This window comes from Platalea leucorodia (assembly GCF_965183815.1).
Source record: "Platalea leucorodia genome assembly, chromosome: Z".
In the NCBI taxonomy this organism is placed as follows: domain Eukaryota; kingdom Metazoa; phylum Chordata; class Aves; order Pelecaniformes; family Threskiornithidae; genus Platalea; species Platalea leucorodia.
The window spans coordinates 4,702,242-4,726,107 of record NC_138858.1 but is presented as its reverse complement, the minus strand read 5'-3'; the positions used below and the strand labels follow the sequence as shown (position 1 = coordinate 4,726,107).

Sequence of the window (23,866 nt, the reverse complement as noted above, 5' to 3'; positions counted from 1 at the left end):
TCTGCGCACCACGCTGGAGTGCTTTGCTGCCATTCATGCCGGTGCCTGGGCTGCTTGCCTTGGCGACTGAGTCCATCTTATCTGACATTCCTTCAAGATGCAGCTTCCTTAATCAGGCCGTGTCATGGGAACAGAGATAGTGGTGATGACAAGCTCCAGGAATCAGAGAAGACAGACCACCCTGGCACAATGGGGATGATGGGAACTATCCTCGCTCTGCTGGAGAGGGGTTCTCATGGGAGATGCTGATGTTTTACCCATTATTTGTGAAACTACATGGAATGCCAACATGGCAGATGTTATCCATTGTTGTCTCACCACAGAAGTAATATCAGAAAGAACATTGGAATCACTTATTTTTCTTTTAAGCACAATATGAGATTACAAAAGAAGGGTTGCCCCAAGACACATGGGTTGCAGACCAGGTTAAGCAATGTGCAGCATTATGTCTGCTTCACAACTTAAAGGCATGGGACATGCAATCCAGGTATCACATCACAACAGGCTACTGGGCATCAGCTGAGGTGCAGTAACCATCTGTGTGAGTGCCCTTGGACCATGTCAGTGAAAGCTATCTTAAACTCCTAAGCCAAATTACATAATTTTACACTTGGCTTACCATGGAAGTTTAAGATAAGTTTAATTATTTCACATTTGCTGTGGACTAAGAGCAAATATATAGACAGTAACTGTGACTCAGCTGCTGCCCAGTTACTTGTTAGAACACAGTATCTTAACCATACATCTAAAATCTTAATCTAAAGCTAAAAGACCCCATGTAGTAGGACAACAAGCTGTATATGCAATTTAGATGATAAGTCATTGTCCTGGAACACAGAGGTGGTTAATCAAAAGGTATATAAATACAGAGAGAAAAGCCTGTGTGGTAATGAAGTTATAAAGAAATATTGACGGACTGGGGAAGTTTTCCACAAAGGTTAACTTCAGCTGATGGACACTGATCTTCCAGGCTTCCTTCACAGCCAGGACAGAAACACAACCTCTGCAACTTTCCCACTTCCTATCAGCAGCAGACAAGCAAGACTAGCCTTCCTGGACAAAAGCTGGCTTTTGCAGACCGTCTGGCATACTTTACATTTATAAGATGCAATCCAGAAACAGACTTTTCTTTTATATTCAGCTTTGCCTTGTCTCAGGAACCAGAGCCTAAAGACGAAACTCTACACTAGAGCCACCAACTGTTTCCATCAGTTATTTGAGCAGAAAACTCAGTCCAGAGTTCATGGACGCCCTGTCTTTCAGTGACAGCGTTTGCAGACCCTCCTTCTCTGCCCAGTTATACAACAGACCACCTTCTAGAAAAGAACAAACTCACCTGAGCACTCTCAAAGCTTGTTTTCTGAGAGCCAAAAGACTTATCTGTGCGCTTGCTCAGCTTCCCATATCCCACTGCCCTCCCAGCCCAACAGATGCTGTGATACAGAAAACGTGTTGTAAGGAAAAAAAATGGAGGGTTCTAAAATAAATCAAATTTGATTTCATATTAAACAAACATCATTGGTGATGAGGCACTACTAGCCTGATCATGAAAAGGGAAGATGGCTTAAATGTAGCAAATAAGGTCTGAAGAAATTCAAAGCTACCTTTGGTAATCCGGATCTAATATGCTACATGAAATACTATCTTAGGTAGGTCAAAGAGATACAGGAGGAGAAAAAAAGCTGATATCAGCAACAAGAGCTACTTTAAGGAAGCATGTGGAGAAGAGCCTCTGATAGTCTAAGGGAGGTTCTTTTGGTGATAACATGTCTGACTTGTCTACTGTCCCTCTCACTGCAGAGAGGTTTGGATCCTTTGAAGGACACTTAGACAAAATTACACAAAACTTGCATAAATTCTTCCTTAAGTCTATCAGACCCCACTGTTCAGAGGGTAGTGTCACTTCTCCCCACCTCTGAAGCGCTGTCTCCAATGAAGTTGGTGGTGGAGGAGGAGGAAGAGCGAGTTTGATTCTTCAGGTCAGTGGGTTTCTTTCTGAAGAGGCTCTATGGATGTTGTTGACTAGCTCCTTTTCCACATTTGGTGGTGTGGATGGACTCATCTAACTTCAGGCATCCAAGGGACATGATTTGCTATTGCAGTTGCCTGTAGAGGTCCCCTGTGCATTTTGTGTCACTGTGACAGAAAACAGCGTACCCTTGAATAACCACTGACCTAACGATATTGTCACACTGTCCAAGGCACCACACTGCTTGGAGAACTTATATCTGCGGGCAATGGAGATGTTAATTCTCACAAGCTACAGCATCACAGATTTCCACAGGAGAGAAAGAAGAGAACTGGAAACACTTAAGTTGCTGTGAACAACATGGCTTATTCCACTGTTAGGGTCAGAGAGCTATAGGAAAAGCAACAAACACAGAAATACAAGCACTGATCCAGCCTTTCCCAAAGCAGTCACAACACAAGGTGAAGAGAAGGAATTTTCTGTTCTGCCTCTCCTTGCTCTTCACCAGGACAAACACAGCCTCTCGAGCACTGAAAGCCAAGAACACATGCATGCATGCAATCAAACACAGTGCTCACTCACGTAATCCTTCTTCTGCTGCCTTGACCAAGCTGGATTTTTTCATCACCTTCAGGTTTGCATTGCTATCCTGACTCGACAGGCTGAGAGATGAGCCATCCAGGCTGTTTCGCTCACCATCATAGCTCTAGTTGGAAGCCATATACAGGAGGGTAATGAGGTTGAGTGCTCAAGTGTTGTCAGCTGTTCCCATGTGCCTCCAAGAGCAACATGAGAAGAAATTCCTGTAGTTCCCCAGGTAGCTTTTTGCTCCATCTAGCTCAAATGAATGTGACTTGTAACTTACTGGAGGTCATTCATTTACTTCATCAGTAACCTTGACAGGCCATTTTGGATGTGTGTTATAATAAAAGAAAATATAATGGACCTAACAGAATTTAATGTTGTGTTATGACTTTTTCTCTGCTACCTCTGTGAGCAATAGCCACAGAAAATTTAGATGGATGGAACAGTGCCAGGTTTGTTTATCTGTGGTGTCATAGTAATGTACTTGGTACATGTCAAAGAGCTAAGAGGGACAGTACTGCAAAGCTGAATGATACGAAACATCTATGGTAATTGAAGAGTTACTGCAGATGTGTTCAGTGCCACTGTCTAATAAACGTGAGGCTCTTACCACACAGTCATGTAATTTAAAAAAAAAAAGTGATTAGCTTTTTCTCATTATGAATTAATACGAGCAACGGGGTAAGTGTGACCACAAGCATTCATAGCATTGTCTGCTGCAATTTTATTAGGGAGCATATGGCAATACTCAGCCATGGTGTAACTCTTCTTACATCCATTCTGTTGTATTTGGGATGAGCCTGGCCCAATTTCATTGATGATAATTTTAGTGATAACTGTCAATTAAAATGTCACAGTATTTTGCAAAGTGGACTCCTTAAATACAGTGGACTTATAATCAGCTGCTTTATTATGTATCACTGTATAGAAGCAAGAGAGGTCTATTAATCTTGTTTGCTCATTTTAATTAGAGCACATACTTTGAATTCCAATTAGCTATATTAGCCTGATAAAGCAATAGAGAATGTGCAAGTAGAAAGGGCATTTCACTAAAAAACATTGGGTGCTTTAAGTGGCAGCAGACAGACCAGACTTTTTGTGTTTGGCAGTGGTGGAAGAAGGATCTGAAAAGATAAACTCATCCAGTCCAGTGACAATGAAGTCAAAGCACCCAATATTTTGGCTTGAGGACTTTGAATAGAGGAACCCATAACTAACATACTTTGTGAGCACAGCAAGGAGAGCAGCAGGGAAATATACTCTACTGTGCATTAGCAAGGTACTTTGACTCTCAGCAGAAGATTTTCACTTAGACTCCTTGATTTTTCTGTTGAAATTGCAAATTATAGAGCTAGTGATACTGAGTTGAGAGTGGCCATACTTTCAGCACTTGTCTGAAAATCACAAATTCATTTTGGACAAGTCAAAAAGTGTAAGTCCCTAATAACCAGATATTCAGTCATTCTATATTTATTAGTAGCAGTGGGTCGGGAGCACAGCTTTGAGCCATAACCATACCTGTTCATAAAGCGTACGCTCTATCTTTTTGTCCTCTTTCTTTTTGGAGAGCCAGCGCTCACACAGGAAAATGAACGACTCCTCTGTGGTTTCATCCAGGATCTCTACTTTTTCTAGGAACCAGTCAGGACTGAACATGCTATTATCATGACGAATCTTGATCTTGTACAAAATGCCAAGGTCCACAGCCTGTATAGTAAACGTATCCTCCTGCAGAGCGTTCAACAGCAGTTGCTTCTGTTAACAAGCTCTCAACAGATCATCTACCGGACAAAAGCAAACAGAGACTACAGAGCACAATATGTGTTTAATTTCCGTCTCACATGACAGTGTTTGGTTAAAAGCTTTGCAGCAGTCTATAGAGGTATCTCTGTATGCTAAAACTGTTCTGCAGGGAAGCATTTTGAAGCGTGCTTCTGCTATGAGGGGAGCTGCACAAAATGTCACTTTTACAACCAATTACAATATTGAATTCCTGGAATTTTACATTCTGGTTTTTAAATCTAAGTAAGACTTCCCATTCTAATCCAGTTAGAATGGTATGGACAATCCAGATATGGATGACAATCTTTGCCATCATTATATCTGACTATCTCCATATGAGGCTATGAATATAACTCATGGACTGACCACAGAGTACCACTTTTGGAGTTATTTTGTCAAACACTGCCGCAGTTTAGGTCCCATCAGTTTATCATGCTCTGTGGTGAATTGTAAGATATACTATGTAGAATCAGAGAATCATACAATCATAGACTCATTAAGGTTGGAAAAGACCCTTAAGATCATCAAGTCCAACCGTTAACCCAGCACTGCCAAGCCCACCACTAAACCATGTCCTCAAGCACCACATCTACCCGCCTTTTAAATACCTCCAGGGATGGAGACTCAACCCCTGCCCTGGGCAGCCTGGGCCAGGGCCTGACCACTCTCTCTGTGAAGACATTTTTCCTAATATCCAACCCAAACCTGCCCTGGCGCAGCTTGAGGCCGTTCCCTCTCGTCCCATCGCTTGTTCCTGGGGAGCAGAGACCGACCCCCCCGGCTCCAGCCTCCTTTCAGGCCGTTGCAGAGAGCGATGAGGGCTCCCCTCAGCCTCCTCTTCTCCAGGCTGAGCCCCCCCAGCTCCCCCAGCCGCCCCTCCCCAGCCTTGTGCTCCAGCCCCTGCCCCAGCCTCGCTGCCCTGCTCTGGCCACGCTCCAGCCCCTCCATGGCCGCCTTGGGGTGCGGGGCCCAGCGCTGAGCACAGCATTCGAGGGGCGGCCTCACCAGTGCCCAGCACAGGGGCACCATCCCCTCCCTGCTCCTGCTGGCCACACCGTTCCTGATACAAGCCAGGATGTATGTGCAAATCAGTTGCAGAGAGGCTTTGGGAATGAGAGACATCAGGTTTTGTGTGCTCTCAAATCTGCAGCTAACAATTCAAGCCAGTTTGTATGGACCAAGCTCATAATTTACCTATCAGTGACTTCACAGAAACATCGACCCATTTGCTGCAGTGCCTGTCAGTCGTAATACCCAGCTGACAATCCATAAAAAGCATTTTAAGAGGTAATGAACACAGTAAATGGAATCAATCAGTTCATCCCTCATAGGAAAACCCATCCTATAAAGACAGTCATGAACTTGTTAGGTTAAAGACTGTGAAATGGAAAGTGTTATTAACCCATTGCATTTGTACCTGTGCTCTTTCAAACTTGTTGAAGTTCGTTTCAGATTTGCTGAGTTTTCTTTCTCCTGTGTCCCCCAGATCTCCATAGATATTTAGGAAAACATTAGCATCTGTCCCAGCACCATAGATATCTCCAGTGAACACACTAATCTTGTATGTGTGAACTGCAGAAAGAAACAAAGACATGATTTCTGGCCAGGTGAACTATCAAGGTCTATCTTAGATACTGAATTTACCTAAGAAAATGGTCCCAAAACTTTCTGCTCATCACTCAGTTCTTAGGGGTTTAAAATCCCATATGCTTTATCCTTCTAGGCTTCTGATAATGATCCAAAGGTTGGGGAATCACTGGGCTGAAATTTGCTGACTTTCCTTTTCCCCATGTCCTGGTTGCAGCTGGGATAGAGTTAATTTTCTTCCTAGTAGCTGGCACAGTGCTGTGTTTTGGATTTAGTACAAGAATAATGTTGATAACGCACAGATGTTTTGGTTCTTGCTGAATAGAGTTTACACCAGTCAAGGACTTTTCGGCTTCCCAGGCTCTGCCAGGTGCACAAGAAGCTGGGAGGGGGCACAGCCAGGACAGCTGACCCAGACTGGCCCAAGGGCTATTCCGTACCATATGGTGTCATGCTCAGCATATAAACTGGGGGGAGTTGGCGGCCACCACTGCTCAGGAAGTGGCTGGGCATCAGTCAGTAGGTGGTGAGCAATTGCATTGTGCATAATTTATTATTATTATTATTATTATTATTATTATTATTATTATTATTATTATTATTATTATTATTATTATTATTATTATTATTATTTTCCCTTCCTTTTCTGTCCTATTAAACTGTCTTTTCTCATCCCATGAATTTTACTTTTTCTTTCCCGATTCTATCTCCCATCCCACTGGGGGCGGGGGAGTAAGCGAACAGCTGTGTGGTGTTTAGCTGCCTGCTGGGTTAAACCACAACACCCCAACTGATCAATGCCTGTGTATTGCTTTGATCACATAAAAATGCAAAAAATCATTATGGTTATTAATGGATGCGAACTTGATAGAGGTGAGGGAACTCAGCACCTTTTCCTACTGAGGCTCAAGGGACCTACATCTGAGAACAAGTGATTCAGTGTTGTGAATTCTTAATACTCCATCTTCCATAAACAAACTCCAGGGATTCAGATGTGCAATTACTACCGGAGTTAATGGCATGTATCTCTATAAATTCCCCAAACAGAAAGAGAACAGGTTTCTGGGTCCTTTTGCTGAGACAGTATTTAATTAAGGAAGTGTTGGAGCTGTACTGTTTAAGTACCCTTTCTCTTTAGTTTGCTCAATGATGATCCAATAAAACCTCATCAAATCTTTAGTAATGTGCTTTACTAGACCTGTTAAATACTCCTGTTTTTATTTTGCTACTCTTTTCCCAATTACACAAGGAAAACAAACAGTTACTGAAAGCATCCTTGCCAGGAAAACAATTAGGAACTGTACAAGTCTCTGATTACCCTGGTGGCATACGAGCCTTGGAGAATGCCTCCTTGTAAATCCCAGGGCAATACAAATGAGGAAGAGACACAAAGTGTTAGTTAGGATTCTTCTTTGTTTATTAACAACATCAAAGAAAACATCTATGTTGTCTTTTTCTTCTGTACCTAGCTTTCCCAGTAAAACAGGGCCTATTCTGCTTCATATTCCATGAACGATTTCCATCGATTTCTCTAAGAAATGAATCATGACCACTTATCAGGTCAGGTGCAATGCCAGGTTTTCTGGTTTGCCTCTTCACGTTACGTCCTACAGAATTACAGCTTCGTATTTCTGAGACAACTGCTACATCACTAATGAAGGAAGCAATGCATATAGTCTAATCAGTCAATTCATCCCTCTTTGGTTTTTGCTTGCCAGTTCTGGAGACCTTCAGGACTGAAATGCAGTCTACTATGTAAAAGATGATCCTCAGAATACCACAAGCTGATTTTCCATTGCTGTCATTTACACTGCATCAGTGCCCAAGATGTGTGAGGATTCATAGAGATGCAGAAAATACAGTTGTCATCCTAGATATTTTATATCCAAAGCAGAAGTTCCCAAACTTGGCCCTAACCTCAGCCAAAAGAAATTTTCAGCCATCCAAAAATACTATTCCATAGATTGTAAAACTTGTTTTAAGGTTTTGCCTTTAGAAGGAAAAAATGAGTCACCTAGGTTAGTTAAGACATGGTAACTAATGCAAGGTAAAGCAACAGAAGTTAGTAAGTTAAAGAAAATGCCATGCAGGCATCTAGCAGTCATGCCACTTGCTAATTGATATTAAAACTGTCTTTGCCTCTGAAGGAAAAAATCTCCCATGACCTATCACATAGTTCCTAACAGGGGAAAAAGTACACCTGTATCTTCTAAAGGCACAGTGCAAAGGCTCCAGCCTTCCTTACAGCAAGACACCTCTTCCCTTGGCAATGGAAAACACTTAAATACATATATATTCCACCCTGACAATGGTGTACTGTAAATGCAAATCACTTTGAGAGAAAAGAAACAAGGCAAGGAATGCTTTTCTCTGTTGAATCATCTTGTTGCCAGATGCAAGAATCAAGAATGAAGATGGCAGCTGAATTCAGTTTGCTCTGCTCAGGGTGTAGGAAGGTTCACAACTTCTCTCAAGGGCAGAGGGAGCTCGGGGTGGGAAAAGGAGGTCCTAGAGGAAAGAGTAAGGAACAGTTGGGCACACAGAGAAGCAATAGTTTAGGATGAAACTTCAGTTCTTGTTCAGTTGCTTCAGCTACCAGGAGGACCAAACACTGAATGTGAACACTTTATTCTCCTCCCCAGAGGCACTTTATTGAAGGGAGGGTGGCTGCCTAGAGCAAAATTTTTAGAGGGTGTCCATATGTACCTGAAAGGCAGGAGGAAAAACAACTTTGGGGGGAAAGAGGAGCAAAAATCAGACTGCTAGGGTAGGAAAGGAAGGGGCAGAGTGCACCGGACAGATGAAGCTGGGCAAACAAATAAAGATGTTTGCAGAGCCTGGAAGACAGCGACAAGATGGAGGAAATCTGTTAGGCATCAGAGATGTGCAAACTATGCCTGTGTGAAAGGGTGTCTGTGATAGGTTTATAAATGCCCTACAGGAAAATAATGGTATTATTGCACAGAAGTGCTTCAGGTATAAGAGAGGCCAGAGAATAGGAAGGGAAAGAAATGTGAATAGTTGTATCAGCATTGCATTTCCTTGAACCACACATCCAAATGTTTTGTTCCAAAAAATCAGATGAACAGGTCCTTACCTACTCCTAAGGTTATATTACCTTCTAATGGGTCTTCAACTTCTTCCTCTATCTGCTTGAGTGTCCCATCCTTCATGAGTTTTTCAGTAAAAATATCAGATGGTACCAGTTCTCTGACAATCTCACCATCGTCTTCAGATTTTGCAAGCCATCTTTCACATGGAAATGTGACAGTTTCTGAGCCCTGAAGTAAACATGACAAAGATAATCTCTTCAAAACAAAGTGAACATATGTTAGCATTTCCCCTTTGAAAATACTCTGACATGCAAGCAAGGATTTTCAACTCATGTATGTATGCATGTGTATGTAGATTCAGACTGAAATAGTATATAGAAATATATTTCCTCCAGAAAGAGGACATCTGAGGGCTCTGAGAAGAAGCACTGAACATGTAGCAGAGAACAGTATTCCCAATGGCTGCGTGAGACTGGTTGTATGATCCAGTAGATCGCCGCCCTTCCCAGTTTTTGATCTTGCAAATTCCTAATCAGGACTGCACCATTCCTGCTGAAGCCGTGTTTTACAGAGACTCTGCAATCTCTCTTCGATCCTTATTCAGGCAGCGTTCTCTTTGAAGTCAGTAGGGGTTTTCTTCTGAGTCAATACTTCAAGATTTTGCCCTATAATTCTGTGAGTCAAGCTGGTTTCCAGGCAATTCCCATACGTGCATTAAGAGGAGAAAAATAGTGATTTAATTTTTGATCTTTTGTTTTGACTTCACTTTGGTGGAAACAAATATGATTTCTATCATCAAACAAACAAAAACAATAGAACATGTGTTTTCCACTTGGTAAACAAAATCAATCCCAGACCATTCATTAAGAACAGACTCCGGTAAGGCCTCCAAGATGGTAAGAGGCGGGCAGCTTTCTGTGTGCTGGGCACCCCAGGCTGTGTCTCCATAAAGAGAGGGGCATGAGCCATCATGTAACTTGTAGAGCCCACAAGTCTGAACAGAAAAAAAAAGTTACTTTTAATCTCACAGTGACTAAATAAAGGAAGAAAAAATGGCCCTTTCCTTACTGACAACTTCAGCATTTCTCTCCTAAGTAGCACAGGGGCTTTCTGTTGTTTGTAGTACTCTGCGTGCCACCACTTTCATGTGTAACATACATATAAATACTGTCCACCTTAATTACTCTCATGTAATTATTTATCAAATCAACACAGGGTGCTTTCCTTGCTCTTTTTACTATTTAAACACTAAAAAGTTAATATATAGTAAAAAGAAGGGAATAGCTCTCACTGTAGCAATGTTGAATACTGTTATCACTGTGTACTACTGCACTGTACTGCCTTGAGCTGCCAGATCCTGCCCTCCCTGACATGGTCACTGGGGAGGAATAGGTCAGAGACCCACTGCAGTCACTGCTAAGCTGGTATCAACAGGTCGTCGTACCACCGCGCACAGATCCCAGACAAGTTGATCTACAGGAGCTGAACCCCTCCAAGGGGCTTGTGTGATCAAGCGTCTTGGGTCTGCAGCAGAACCACACAGCCCAAACCTTCTGCTGTCAGTGAAACACCATTTCTCCTCCTCTCTGCCGCTCCCTGCAGTGCTGCTGTTTAACCCCAGGCTTGCAATGTTTAACTTCATAAGGCGGTTTGGAGCATGACTTGTACTAAATGGTGTCAAACAAAACTGGCAGCACTTCAGATGATTTCAAATACTTTACTTTCAAGTGTTATTTGTGCTGTATAAGCAAAATACAGTGCCTAATGACTGCCCACACCACTACTTCTGCCTACTCATTTCTGCACTGTCTGACCACATAACTTCACTGTATGCTGAGCTGATGAACGGTGCTGATCTGCCCACCTACAGTCTGGGAAGAGAGGGCCTTCCAGAATAATGTCTCAGTGCTGAAACTCTCTCCTCCCAGTAAAGATCCTACTTCAGTCACGTCTCTCGCTCTTAAACATTCCTAACAGTGGCTGTAGGTGCCATTGATATGAACACTGTTTATTTGGTAATAGGGTATCTAGTGACTTAAGTGCCTGCACAGTGGGGCATAATGTGCAGTTACTGCAAAAGTTAATTGTACCATTATTGTTAGTCACCATCTCATTGCCACAGTTTTTATTGGAGTTTCCTTGTTAGTGATTGCATTAATATTTAAGTAACGTAAAGTGCACTGTTTTATGTTACCCACAGTAAAATCCTCATGCAGCTCCAAACAGGATTTGTTTCACTAGAGTCTGAGTCTGTCCCTAAGCTAGAAGCAGGGTATGATAGTGTGCTAAAAGTCAGTGCTTTGCCCTTCTCCAAGTTGTAACAAATGAAATATAATTATCAGATATAATTGGCATGCCAAGACAGAGCTTTATTGGCATGCAACAATCCTAGTTTCCTACCGAAGTGCTTTCAATTTAATCTGAAAAGTTACTGACCTCATTTTTCTTTTGCAGCATTACAGATACATCTAGACACATCTTAGCAGTCTAATCAGGTAGCATAGCTTTTAGAAGTGTTGGCAGCATATTGCTATCCTGTGGCAGGTCATAATATCCTGCAGCTGATCAGCGGCATCATGCAGTGCTCTGCTTTCTTCTTTTTTCCCATGCCATAATCAAAAGATCAGCAGAATTGTGAATCTCTCCATTTTTAAGTTGCTCATGGTTTTCCTCCCTTCCTCCACCTTCCCAGGTTTCTCACTGTCTGTCCTTCAAAGCTGCTGTAATGACTGCAGAGCTGCACAGCCCCAAGACCCTTTCTGGGCTAATGGAAGAGCACCCAACATGGAGCTCTTGGGAGCTTCCCAAACTGCTCAGTTAACAGTAGGTATAGAAAGAGGCAGCCCAGGAATCTCTTTTCCCTTGGTTTCCACATCTTTGTGCATCCCCTTCTTCATCTTCCCTAGCCTATGACCAATAACAATATCTCCAAAACCAACGTCGTCTTGTTCATTAACTTAATGAAGCTGTACAAGGCAAGGGTTAGTCAATACACAGAGGGTCCGATAATAACAAACTGGCAAAAAGGTGATCATGAGAAATAACGAAAGGGTATTGGCTTGTGAAGAAGCTTGTACAGGAGGATACAGGCTTGAGCATGATGAGGTAGGTTCAAGGCAGATCTTTGAGTTGATCCTGAGGCAAAGAGAGTAAAACATATCCTGGAAATTTTGAAGGAGGAAACAAGATAAGTAGGTTCACCATGACTGAGCAAGCCACGTTTACACCAACACTTGATATTAGAAGTCACTTCAGGAGGGGGCAGACCTGAGCATTGAGATGGAGATGAAAGCTGACATCCCTTCGGAGTAAGGGGAGAAACGACAAGACAGAGGAGAGAGCCCAGGTATTCCCAAACACAGCTACTTCTCCAATCCTGAACTGGTCCTGAAGAGGTGATTTTCTTCTGAACTTCCCTGAAGTCAGATTCATTCCTGTTCCTACACCCAGCATCTGAAAGCAGGGCTGAGGTACAGTTTCTTATGTGGACAAGATCAAGATGACCAATCCGGCTGCACTGCCTTAATCCTGTTGACATGAGCAACCAAAAGTCCTAGGACTTTACTTGGTATTTTTTATATGAGTGATTCAGGGATTTGCACTGACAGGCCTTTTGCTTGTTTTAATTGTACTGGCTCCTTGCATTTATTCTTCCAGAATTAAGGGACCGATGAAATTATTTTTTGTCCATGTTTAGCAACAATACTTTTTATTTTAAAATGGTACACCAACTTCCCACTTCCTTCACTGTGACTGTTCAAAACAAAACTACACATGAAAATACGAAGCTTTGGCCTCTCATGTCACCCAAAACCACCATTATCTAAGTAAGTTAGCCTTGGGCGCTCTATGACAGTGGTGCAGTACAGCTCAGGGATGTCTGCCCAGCCCTGTAATTCAATAGCTGTATTTGCACAGCAATGGGTACAAACTCAGGAATCTCCCCTCTCAGTCCAGCAAGCAAATCATGATAATGTTGCCTCCAAACCCAGCAGGCATATCGCTCCTTCACACAAAAGATAAAGAGTAGTGAAGACCTACAAAGGGTTGAGGAGCAACATCACTGCTTTGCTCCCATCCACTGCCACGAGGAAATAACTCTGTTCTAGTCAAAAGTTACAATGAGAACAGCATTTTTTAAAAAGCAATGATTGCAGAGTCTCATAATCAACATTTGAAGAATAAAACATGGTAATACATGTTTGTTGTTCCCAGATCCTCAAGCTCTAGCAAGTTCATTAGCGTGCATTGTTCTTTAGGGAGTCATTTTTCACTGTTAATCATGCTTTGTATACAGAAGATGCACTTTGGGAAATAGAAGAGGCTGCTAATGGAAACATATTGCAGAGTGCTGGGGTTCACAGCCTACCTTTCCATTTGGCAACAGTCTCCGAATAGTCACACGGTCCAAATGCCATCCGGAGTTCAGTCCTCCACCCTTGTGTCCTATGCGAATCTTTTCAATAATGTCACCAACATCCTCCAGCTACAGAAAAAACAAAACAAAAACAAAACAACAACAACAACAAAAAAAAACACAAAAAAGAGAAAGGTTATGGCATGAACAACAGGTGACTTTGAGACACTACTTCTTTAGCTTATTTTGTATTTTTCCAGTCCGTATGAAGTCCCAGGGGAGCAAATATTAGTGTTGATGACAATTATGCCCTAATTTGCATTTTAGATAAAGGCTTTCCTTGAACTTCTGTTCCAAAAATGGAGAGAATCTTGCACTACACAAATTATTCACTGTATGAGACAGGTTTGGCTGCACAGCAGCAATCCTGCATCTCAGGTTTCTCTGTATGAGTGGGAATGAAGGTAATTTTTTAGAAATGGCAATGCTGCTGCATCTTAAATTATTCTTTTTATATCCCTTTCTTTTTAAACACTTATGTGTACTCTTATAACACTGGAAGAATAGCTTTGAGGTCAAAATACAATATTAACAGCCTGGCATTTTATATTCTCTCTCTCCTGTTCTGCCACAGAATCCCAATGCCATTCTGAGCAAGTCAACAGGATCACTATCTTATGAAGTGGCTACTGTTTTTTTTTTATGCCTCACCGTATTACTTGAGTAATTTTTTACTAGTTCATTACTTTTAAGTCACCTTCCTTCCAAAGGCTTGTACAGGAAAAATATTTGCTCCTAAGTAGTAGCTTTTGGTTATTTCAGTGCAAGCTTTTGTATAGTTGGCTTTTAAAAAAACAAGACTGACTGCAAACGTCCTTTGCACATAGAAGCACACTGAGCTGTCTTTCTGTCCATAGGGACTTGGAGTCTTTTTTTTCTTGGAAACATGAGAAAACTGAACATCTCAGTTTGCACCACTGGAGACTACTCCTTTCTTCTCTTCCCAGCTGACAGAATTGCCCCATACTGAAGAAAAGACATCAGTAGTTTTAGTAGACTCCTCGGCTCAATAAGACTGACAGCACTACTCAAGCAGTTCACACCCTGAACAAACTGGATTTGACTTCACCAACCCTGCCCTGACTTTAGACAGCATAAGCATCAATTGCAAAAGAATTCATTTCTAAAACTCATGAATGCACACAAGTATACACTAGAGGAAAATTATTTTCTTCCTCCTTTGTTCTGTCCAAATATTCAACTTTCAATGAGGCTTTTAATCAATACATAGCAATAAAGTGATGCTTGACCAGTAAAGATTCATGTTAAAGAAGAAGTGGTCTTTACTGTGCTGTATGCATCTCCAGCAAATCATCATTTAGGAGCATAGCTGAGACCAGTCTCTAATCTTTTCTGCCTCTTTTGCAAAATACAAAATGGTAGGGGCAGTAAAAAACACTAAAACAAATGGGCAATTCTCAGTTTGTGTTTCCTGAGATCCCCAAATTGTTTTTAAGGTCTGTTGAACTCCAAATTATGGCTCTACACAAGTAGGTGAAAGAAGAATGTATTTTGCTTCATGCTCATCTCCTGCAGCAAGAGGAACTGGAGAAGAATGAAGTTTGGGGACAGGTTAATATGATGTCATAAATCTGGAGAACAAACTGTATTTTCACTCACTTCATCTAAGAAAAGTACTCATGTTTCAGATTCTACCAACCGTAAAATAAATCTTATGGAATAAAGAAATAAAAATAACACTCAGTTTAAGATTTATACCTATGGATTAATGCAACCTTTATTATGAAAAACTGTGTGGAAACTCCACCAAAATAAGTCTTATTCTTTCTTTTTAAGGAATCACACTGGGGATTTTTTTTATGACTCATGCCCTATAACAACAATGTGGGCTGGAAGCATTTTAACTTGTTAAAGAGTTTGGTTTAAGATTTGCCTTCAATTATTTTACAAAACCAAACCAAAGTCAAAACAGAGAGGTTGTGCAGTCCTCTACAAAGTCAGTGTTGGTGTTGCAGCCAGGGAGGGAAGGTGAGGACATGAAGCAGTACCAAAAGGATAGGCCAGAGAAGGACTGCCTATATTTTTGCCTCTCAAAGATTCTCAGCAATAATAATGTATTATGAATAGGAATTGCTGAATACTGCAGATATAAATGAGCTCACTCATTTATGTGCACTGGTTTAGTGTCTGCATACGGTTGTGCAAACACTTCAGGAAATATTCTATAAGATCTTTCAAAAAGTTAGCCTCAGGTATTCAAAAATTATGGTGTCTGCAGCAAAATAACAATCTCTCTGTCCGAGGATACACAGAAACAGAGCATGATGCTTAGGTTAGCATAGAGTTAGAAAAAATGAATTGACCATCCACCCCAAATGAAGTGCTACATAAGTAGTGAGCATCCTTCAACATAATCTGCTGAAACAGGAACATGAAAGGATGCATAGGGACCTTAAACACAAGGCAGCTAGTTTCAGTGATACTGCAAGCATTTGTTTCCTGTTACCTTTCAAAGTATTGCAAATTGAAAAAGAAAGCACATATTCAAGCAAATAATAGTGATAAGGAGGGGTACACATATTAGATCCAGCATGCATGGAGACTGATACCCTTCCTTTACCAACTGTGGTCTAGGAAATGGAAGATGTAAAGACTTTCCAAAGTGGCTCTCAACTTTACCTGGAACGGCAAGCCTCTGCATCCACATATTGGTACATCTCAGCTCCATGATAAAATTGCACCAGCCTTTACAAGGTTTAACATGGCATTAGGCCACAGGGACATTGTGTGTTGATACCTTTGAGTTGCTGCTAACTGGAGGTCAGTGAGAAAATACTTGATCCAGTACACAGTAAGTCTATTGCAGAACAGAGTTTTGAACCCACATTCTTTGAGTAAAAGAACTGAATAGCTTTCCCTAAAAGAGCAAAAGTTCCCACTTCACTCTGTTTTCTCTTCTTAGTCCCCTTAGGGCAACCTAAGATGAGAGTGAGCATCTTTGATCTTACCTCCACAATGAACTGATTCACCGAGTTCCTTTCAAAATACATCCTTTGCTCTCTCTTGTTGAGGCACAGGGATTTCTGCTGAGTGCAGATCCCGTCGCTTCCATAGAGAACAATGAAAACATCTGCATCCGTGCCAGCTCCAAAGATGTCGCTGGTGTAGACCGTGATCTCATAAGGGACAACTGTTTTAGGAAATGGCAGAAAATTAAAACAAACCAACAAACCAAGTTAGTAAGCAGTACATCAATGCTCCTAAGAACATTTTAATGAGACAAAATCTGGATTAGAAAACTCAACCGTTAAAGAGGACAGGACAGGAATCACACACTTGTGGTCATTTAGTTATCAAGCTGGTCAGTACTATAAGAATCCAGAGGAATTTCCTTTAACCCTGTAAGGCCAATTGACCTTGATGCATGTTCATTTACTGAGATTTTGGGGTTAATCACATGATCAGAAAGCACTCAGTATATTTATACCTGCCATCTAAAGTTATTGAAACAGGATTTATTTCAACAGCTCATGTCTTAACGCAAAACATGAATTCACTAATTTTTGAGCAACTAGGCAGACGGATGACATTAAGCCAACTGGAAGCAGTATATAAATATTCAAGATAGCATTATTGATAAAAAATTTCCTATTATGTTTATCACTAAACAAGCGACAAAAATAAATCATAAGGAAAAGAAATAAAACCCTCTGCTGTCTACTGTGATCTAGTTTTCTCTTAGTACCACCTTCTCCTTAACACCAAGGCCAACATGTTAAATTACTACCAGATCAATGGTGAATGCAGAACAGTAAGGATCAACCCCCTAAATACATCCTTATTCTGTTCCCTTGGTTTCTCCAGAATGCCTCATAACCCCAAAATCTGATGCCTCCTTTTGTTCTTTTCTATCTTCACAGCTTCTCAGTCCTGAGTCCTGCTGGAGCATGACTTGGACTTGCTCAGGAATAAGACTGACCCAGGAATAAGACTGAGGCTCTGTTCCTGGCTCTGCTACAAATTTGCTGAATATCCTTAGTCAAGTCACTTCCCATCTCAGTTTCCAAGTTGAGACGGTGTTTAGCTCACAGACTAAGAGACCTATATTCAGATGTCTGCACATCAAATAGGTGTGTCCGTCTCCAGATGTAATCAATCACTAAAGTCAGTGGAGTTTGGAGAGTCAGACAAGCAAATGCAGGCATATTCCTCAGAGTCAGCCAAATCATTCTGCAAATCACTGTCTGTGAACAGCCACACATCTATTGATGATAACAGGAAATCAGACACTCCACTGTCATGATGACATGTGAATTCAGGTGTGCCATCTGGAAAACTGAATCCTGTCCCTATCTCTTTTAAATAATTTCTGAAATCTATAGATGAAAAATGCCAGGTAAGACTTGGGCACCACTGATTAGCTGCAAGGACTTCTGCCGCAAGCAGACACAATCCTTGTAGTCTATGTCGCTGTCCATAAGGACAGCCTTTGACACCCAGCGCTATCACCAGGATCCACCCCCGGCCATCCCTCTCCTGTACACCACCTACCCAGCTTCCACTGTTCCACCTTCCCATCCCTCACTACAATCTTCTCAGCTGCTTGTCATCTGCATCCTCCTACACTGCATCAACTTCAGTCGTCTTTGCTATTTACACTACAGTACTTTGTGCTATATTTCAGATTCAGCATCTCTGTTAGGGTAGAGAGAAAGTTTCTGGCACCATATCTGTTACGTTTGGAGCAACTCTGATTATGCGTATCAGAGACTAATCATTCATTAAAACCCAGGCTTTCTAAATATGTCTCTCAGGAGAACAGAGATGAAGAAGTTTTCTTCTACAGAGAGTCAGCCTGGAGGTACTTAATACTCTTTCTGTCCAACTGAAAGAAATCTGCTCTGCTGTGCTGCAGGTAAACTGGAATAGCTTCTCCAATATGTAAGAGGGGAAAAAAAAAAATCCTGGAGACCAAAAATCACATGCTACGCATTATGAATTAAAAATGATCTTCTCTGCTGAAGTCCGTGGCACTTGCTCTTGTTGCTTGAATATTAACGTCAGCTTAGAACTGAATCAGCAAAGCAGCACTGTAACAAGGTCACTAGCAGTACAACTTTCAGCTGTCAGACTCCCATTTCATTTACATGGCACTTTTAAAGCTGTATCCTCACAGGCATGAGTTTAATTGGACTGCCGATGACATGTTTTCATCGTTTGTTTGGTGTGAAACAACTCTGGCACGAGTCATCATAAAACACATCAAACCATTTTAGATACCTCTGGCAAACTGAAACCCCCAGGTTAATAGTCAGGAAACCAGAATGCAGTAAATAGCACAGGGGGAATGGTTTAAATGGTGAAACAGCCTAAGCAGACACTGAGTCTGGTGCAACCTTTTTGCCAGAGAGCCCTGACTATTTTCAAAGGCTGAATGTGGACGTCTGACAAAAATCAGGTTTACATGACCTATGTACTCAAATGTATGGTATGCCAGAAACTCTTACATCATTGTAATATGCAGGGACATTAATAAATTATATAGTCAACATCTGCATCAAAATATATATCAAGTGGGATAAAATGGAAATAGCCTGATGAGAAGCACATACAAGATCTCTGGGCTATATTTGCTCCTACGAACGTATTCACTATATCTACTACAAATTTATTTTTTTCAAACATAAAGACTGTTATGTCTTCCAGTTGACTGACAAAAGTGAGGAAGGGACCAAAGAGTATCCAATCCTCTGCTCCAGACAGTTTAGGTAAAGAAAGCAAGACATGAGAAATAAAAAATAGCTTGGTCAAAGCATGGGGAAGGCACAAAGAGATGATGTTGCCAGATCCTCAGAGAAGAAAGATGATTTTAGCTTACAAACTGCAGGATCTGAGGACCTTGACATTGGAGGGTAGGCCAGCGAGTGTGAAAGAGACCTTTAATACGAACCACAGTGCTGACAGAAAAAAGAAGGAGCCAAAGCAGCTGATAGTCTTCTGTGTGGTTATTCTCACAACTACTTATGAAGAAGGAGACTGAGGCAGAAAAAGAGAGATTGGGCAGCTCTAACTTTTGATGTCTAAATAAGGAACTGCAGGAGGTAAGGCTTCTGATACTATCAATGCATAAAATGAGGGATGCAATGAGATAGGAGACATCTTTGGTGGGAACAACTTATCACTTGTCCAGAGTGACCTAGGAAGCACTTGGCAGGGCATGGGGTGGAAATCAGCTCTCAGGTTCCAGACCTTAACCCTCATCATTGTGGCATCCAACTTAATGAAGGGAAAATGCAATTTTGATAGTCCCCTGAAGGTGGGCCAGGAAATATTTGTCAACAACTTGAAATGAAGCAGATCAGGGAGGGACAAATCAAATACAGTCCCAGGGCTGTGAGTTCCCTGCACACAGTCAAGGATGCACAAGTGAAAAGGGAAAGAGAGGGCTATGAAATAAGCAAAATAATGTTTCCAGTCATTTGTTTCAAGAAAGCCATGTTATCTGATTCTCAGTGTTCTGGAGACAGGAAAAGAAGTTGCCTGAATAGAAGAGTCTGAGGTGCCATAGCAGACTTTAAAATTATAAGCTTAGTACTCAGAAGGAGTTCCCAAAAGACACTGGGTTTACCCCAACCATTAATTTAGAGGGGAATGAAGTGGAAAAACTGGAGAACATTAAAAGAGGCAGACTGCTGCAACGCTATCAGAAAAGCACTACACTGAAGAAACTCTGGAAGAGGGTCTTTCAGCAAGAGAGGGGTGTGCAATGCCAAAGGCACTGGGGGAAACCAAGGCTTGAAAGCAAGACTAAAGTGTCTGCTTTGACAATAGGAACAGCAATATTAGAATGGAACGAGATCAAAGGTAAACTGGAGATAAGGAAGACAGCTTAGAATGGGTTGAGGACTTGGAGATGAAAGGGCAAGAGGGAGCAAAAAGACAATCATACACAGCCACATGGCTTCTAATGACTCTCTGGTTTGGGAAATACAGGAAATGTTAGTCTAGAGCACCCAGAGGAACCTTGTTGTAGTAATTGGAATAGTTGGCATGTGACGTATTTATAAATTTTTCAAAGCCAATTCAAGGGAAAGGCCAAGCCTATAAAACTGCATGAGCTCGTGAGATTTTATCTTCTGTAATGACGGGTGTATCCTGGGGAAATGGCATTCTGCTCACATGGGATATATTCTGTTGTCTGCAGTTCTGCAGGGAAGATAATTCTCTCAATGGCTCCATCATCCTCCGATTTATCCAGCCAACGGCCACAAGGGAACTTGAGGCACTGTCCCAGTGACGGGGCATCAATCTCCACCCATTCCAGAAACCAGCCAGTTGAATTACCTGTGGTTGGAGAGATAACAGTGAAAAACCTACAAAGCCTTTACAGACAACAGCAAATGAATTATTACATTCCAGACCTCTGAGAAATAAGTCTTCCTCTCTTTTGCCAATGGAAAAATAGAATAGATACCATAAAGATCATTGCAAGCAATTGTCCAGGTTTGGGGTAATGTGCTTTACATTTCTTTATGTGTCAGGTTAAAGATGTGCATGTGGAGGTGCTAATTACTCCATTGCTTGGATTAATCTGCCTTTGTAATAAGACAAAGGAGTTATCAACAAACATGTCCTTTGGTGCCCTATGAAGAAGGAATCCATGTGTCATTCCACTGCTTCCCTGGTTTTAAGTAGCGACACATCTCTGTCTAAGAAGCAGCTAGGACTTCATGATGAAAACAACAAAAATATTGATGAAAGAAATGAGACAAGTCTGTAGAACAAGCAAAACTACCAGGTTTTGTGATATATGAGAAATCTTTCTAAAGATGTGGCTGCAAAGCTAAAGAGCCTCTTACAGAGAGAGAGGTTGTAAAGGTACCTGCAAGTTGCCTCCACTGTACTCTTATTGTCACAGCTATGGGAGTGGTATTAGGAGCAAAGATAGTAGCAGCAACAGCCAAAGTGACAGCAAGGATCTGTCACTAAAAGGTAAATTACGTTTGGGGTCTTGGAGGCAGGTTATTTTATACAGCAATGTGCCTAATGCGCTAGAAATACTACATTACAAAGCAGATTATCTTACCTTTATTGTCATGGCCTATCTTGATTTTTTTCAGGTCTCCAATGTCCACAGATTCCACTGTAAATTCATCTACCTTCCCACGCTCAAATTTGTTCTTGTTAATCTTTGAGGCCTTTAGGCTGACTGTCCCTGTTGTGGTGATGCAAAAGGACATTGTTCAGCATGTGAAACAAATCCTCTGGGAATGTCAACAGTGTAACAGGGGAAATGGCTAAAATGTAAAAAATGGCTTTTCATCTCAAGATCTGAGCTTTGTCCCTCCCTCCCTCTGAACCCAAATCTGTATCAACACCCAAAATAGATATAATTCCTTTCTTGAGTGATCCTCTGGCAGTGCCACAGGGACAATGCTGTTGTGCTGGGTTCACAGCTAAAGAAAGGGGTGCGACCCATCAGTTCCCTGTCACTCCCACAGGCATCCAAGTCACTGCACACACAGCTCGGCTGCTTCCAAGAGGATTTGCTCGTCAGCTGATTAAATACTTCTGGGCCACTCAAAGAGGCAGAGGAGAGCTGGATTTCAAGATCATGCTGATTCATTGCTGAGGAAAGCAGATCATTCACCGCATTCACTACTCAGTAATGTAGTCCCAGTCAACTGTGCTGTTTCTATAATTGAAATTAAAGCCTTTAGATAGCAGCTGGTGCAAATCAGCATCGCAAAGTTCGACAGTGATTTACAGCAGCTGGTGGTATGCTCCCAGCTATCACGATGAGGGCGAAGACAGTGATAACATGAAGTTGTGCTAAAAAGGAGTGAGGAATGGGTATTGAGGAACCAAAAGGAAACCATGACCTGTCTTTTCAGGTATCCATCAGTGAGGCGTTATCCTGTTCCATCACGTGAAGCCATACCTGTATCGTCTTTACTTCCATAAAGAGTGATGAAGATGTTGGCATCTGTCCCAGCATTCTTCTTGTCCCCAGTTTTCACTTTCACAGTGTATGTTGTTGATTTAGCTGTCAGACAAAATATCTTAATTTAAGAGTGTGAAGTCTGAGCAGGAATTAACTCTACTTTTCATTGCACATGTGTGTTTGGTTTGGGTTTTATTTTGACCAATTATAGCCATGTTGTAATCTCTAATTCCTGTTGTATGCTGTGATAGCTCCTGGGGTAAACTGGGCTGTCTGGTTGCAGAGTCTTCTACTGCTCCAGTCATTCAGTGCATTGTCTGCATATCTACAGATAAGAAATGTGCTCAAGCCTTCCCATTTGCTTCCTGGGAATCCATAAGGCTCTTCGAATCTGCCTCTGCCTATAATGCTATTTCATTTAAAAAAAAACCACCCCCACCCCCCACCTTTATTCTAATAGTAACAAACAATACATGTGCATATAACACATACCAGAAAGTATGTGCATGTTGACATATACGGTTCATATGCATGAACGCACCCTTCACAATAGTATCATTAGGGAAGTTTCTGTTGCACCATCATCTAGCAAGCACAACAAACTCATAAAAATTGTGGAAAAGTCTAATATAATCTTCACTGCGCTGCAAAAACATGTTCAAGATTTCTAAACTGGCATGTTTCTTCCATCGTTGGACACATTTCCAAGATGCTGCTCAGCCAGAAGGTCCTCCTGAACCAAAGAGCTATCCAATTTGTGGAGATTTGTCAGCTATACAATTTGTAGAAACTATTCATGTATTCAAAAGCATCTGAGGGGGCAGTTTAAGACCTTTCACTGGCGGTGAAGCCAATGGAAGTGTGGGGCACTCGGCACCTTTCAGTGTCAGACCCAGGAGTGTGTCATTGCTCTGTGGTTACTGTGCCAAACTATGCACAAGAGAGACAAAGTTATTTCAGGGGAAGACAGACAGAAGCAGCAAGATGGAAAGTGAGACAAATTTAGGTCCCTTCCCTTTCTCTGGTCATGTTTGCTCTCTACTCAGTTTCGTGTTGAAATGTTTAACCATTCCAGTGCATGATGTGAAATGGCTGGGATTTATGCCTTAGATATTAGCAATGAATGTGCATTTCAGTTGAGACATGATGACTGAAATGTTATCCATCTTCCTAGATTTCTCACTTTGGGTCCAATCTTACAAGATTATTAAATCACCCAAAAAAAGAGGAATGTCCACTCCTTGCTGGCTGACATGCACTTCACACTTCATTCACACCTGAAACCTTCATGATCGGGGCAGAATTACTCATAGCCTAATGAACGCTAACTGTTAATGCCCTCAGCAGCGCTAATAATTTGGTTCCTTTTCAACCCCACACTGGAAGAAATACAAGGCTAACATAAACCTTTCTGTTCCAGGCCCAGCGTTGCAAGAGACTGGCCATCATTTTCCGAATCTTTCTTTACAAATGCTTCATCCACTGGGACCAGCTCCCTGACAATCTGACCGTCATCTTCCTCAACTGCTAACCACCGCTGGCATGGAAAATAATACCTACAAGAATGA

General features: G+C 41.6%; 1 protein-coding gene across 1 annotated transcript in view; it reads right to left on the bottom strand.

Annotated features, from left to right (window-relative positions):
* LOXHD1 (lipoxygenase homology PLAT domains 1) overlaps nucleotides 1–23,866 on the bottom strand; it is a gene marked incomplete at both ends in the record, with an annotated part of 150,708 nt that overhangs the window by 48,622 nt on the left and 78,220 nt on the right. The window contains 10 exons of the mRNA XM_082335370.1: nucleotides 2,552–2,675; nucleotides 4,073–4,282; nucleotides 5,754–5,908; nucleotides 9,042–9,204; nucleotides 13,346–13,462; nucleotides 16,363–16,544; nucleotides 20,534–20,698; nucleotides 21,441–21,569; nucleotides 22,296–22,400; nucleotides 23,706–23,854. Of these exons, the coding sequence (XP_082191496.1) occupies nucleotides 2,552–2,675; nucleotides 4,073–4,282; nucleotides 5,754–5,908; nucleotides 9,042–9,204; nucleotides 13,346–13,462; nucleotides 16,363–16,544; nucleotides 20,534–20,698; nucleotides 21,441–21,569; nucleotides 22,296–22,400; nucleotides 23,706–23,854 (1,499 nt within the window). The remainder of the gene's footprint in view (nucleotides 1–2,551; nucleotides 2,676–4,072; nucleotides 4,283–5,753; nucleotides 5,909–9,041; nucleotides 9,205–13,345; nucleotides 13,463–16,362; nucleotides 16,545–20,533; nucleotides 20,699–21,440; nucleotides 21,570–22,295; nucleotides 22,401–23,705; nucleotides 23,855–23,866) is intronic.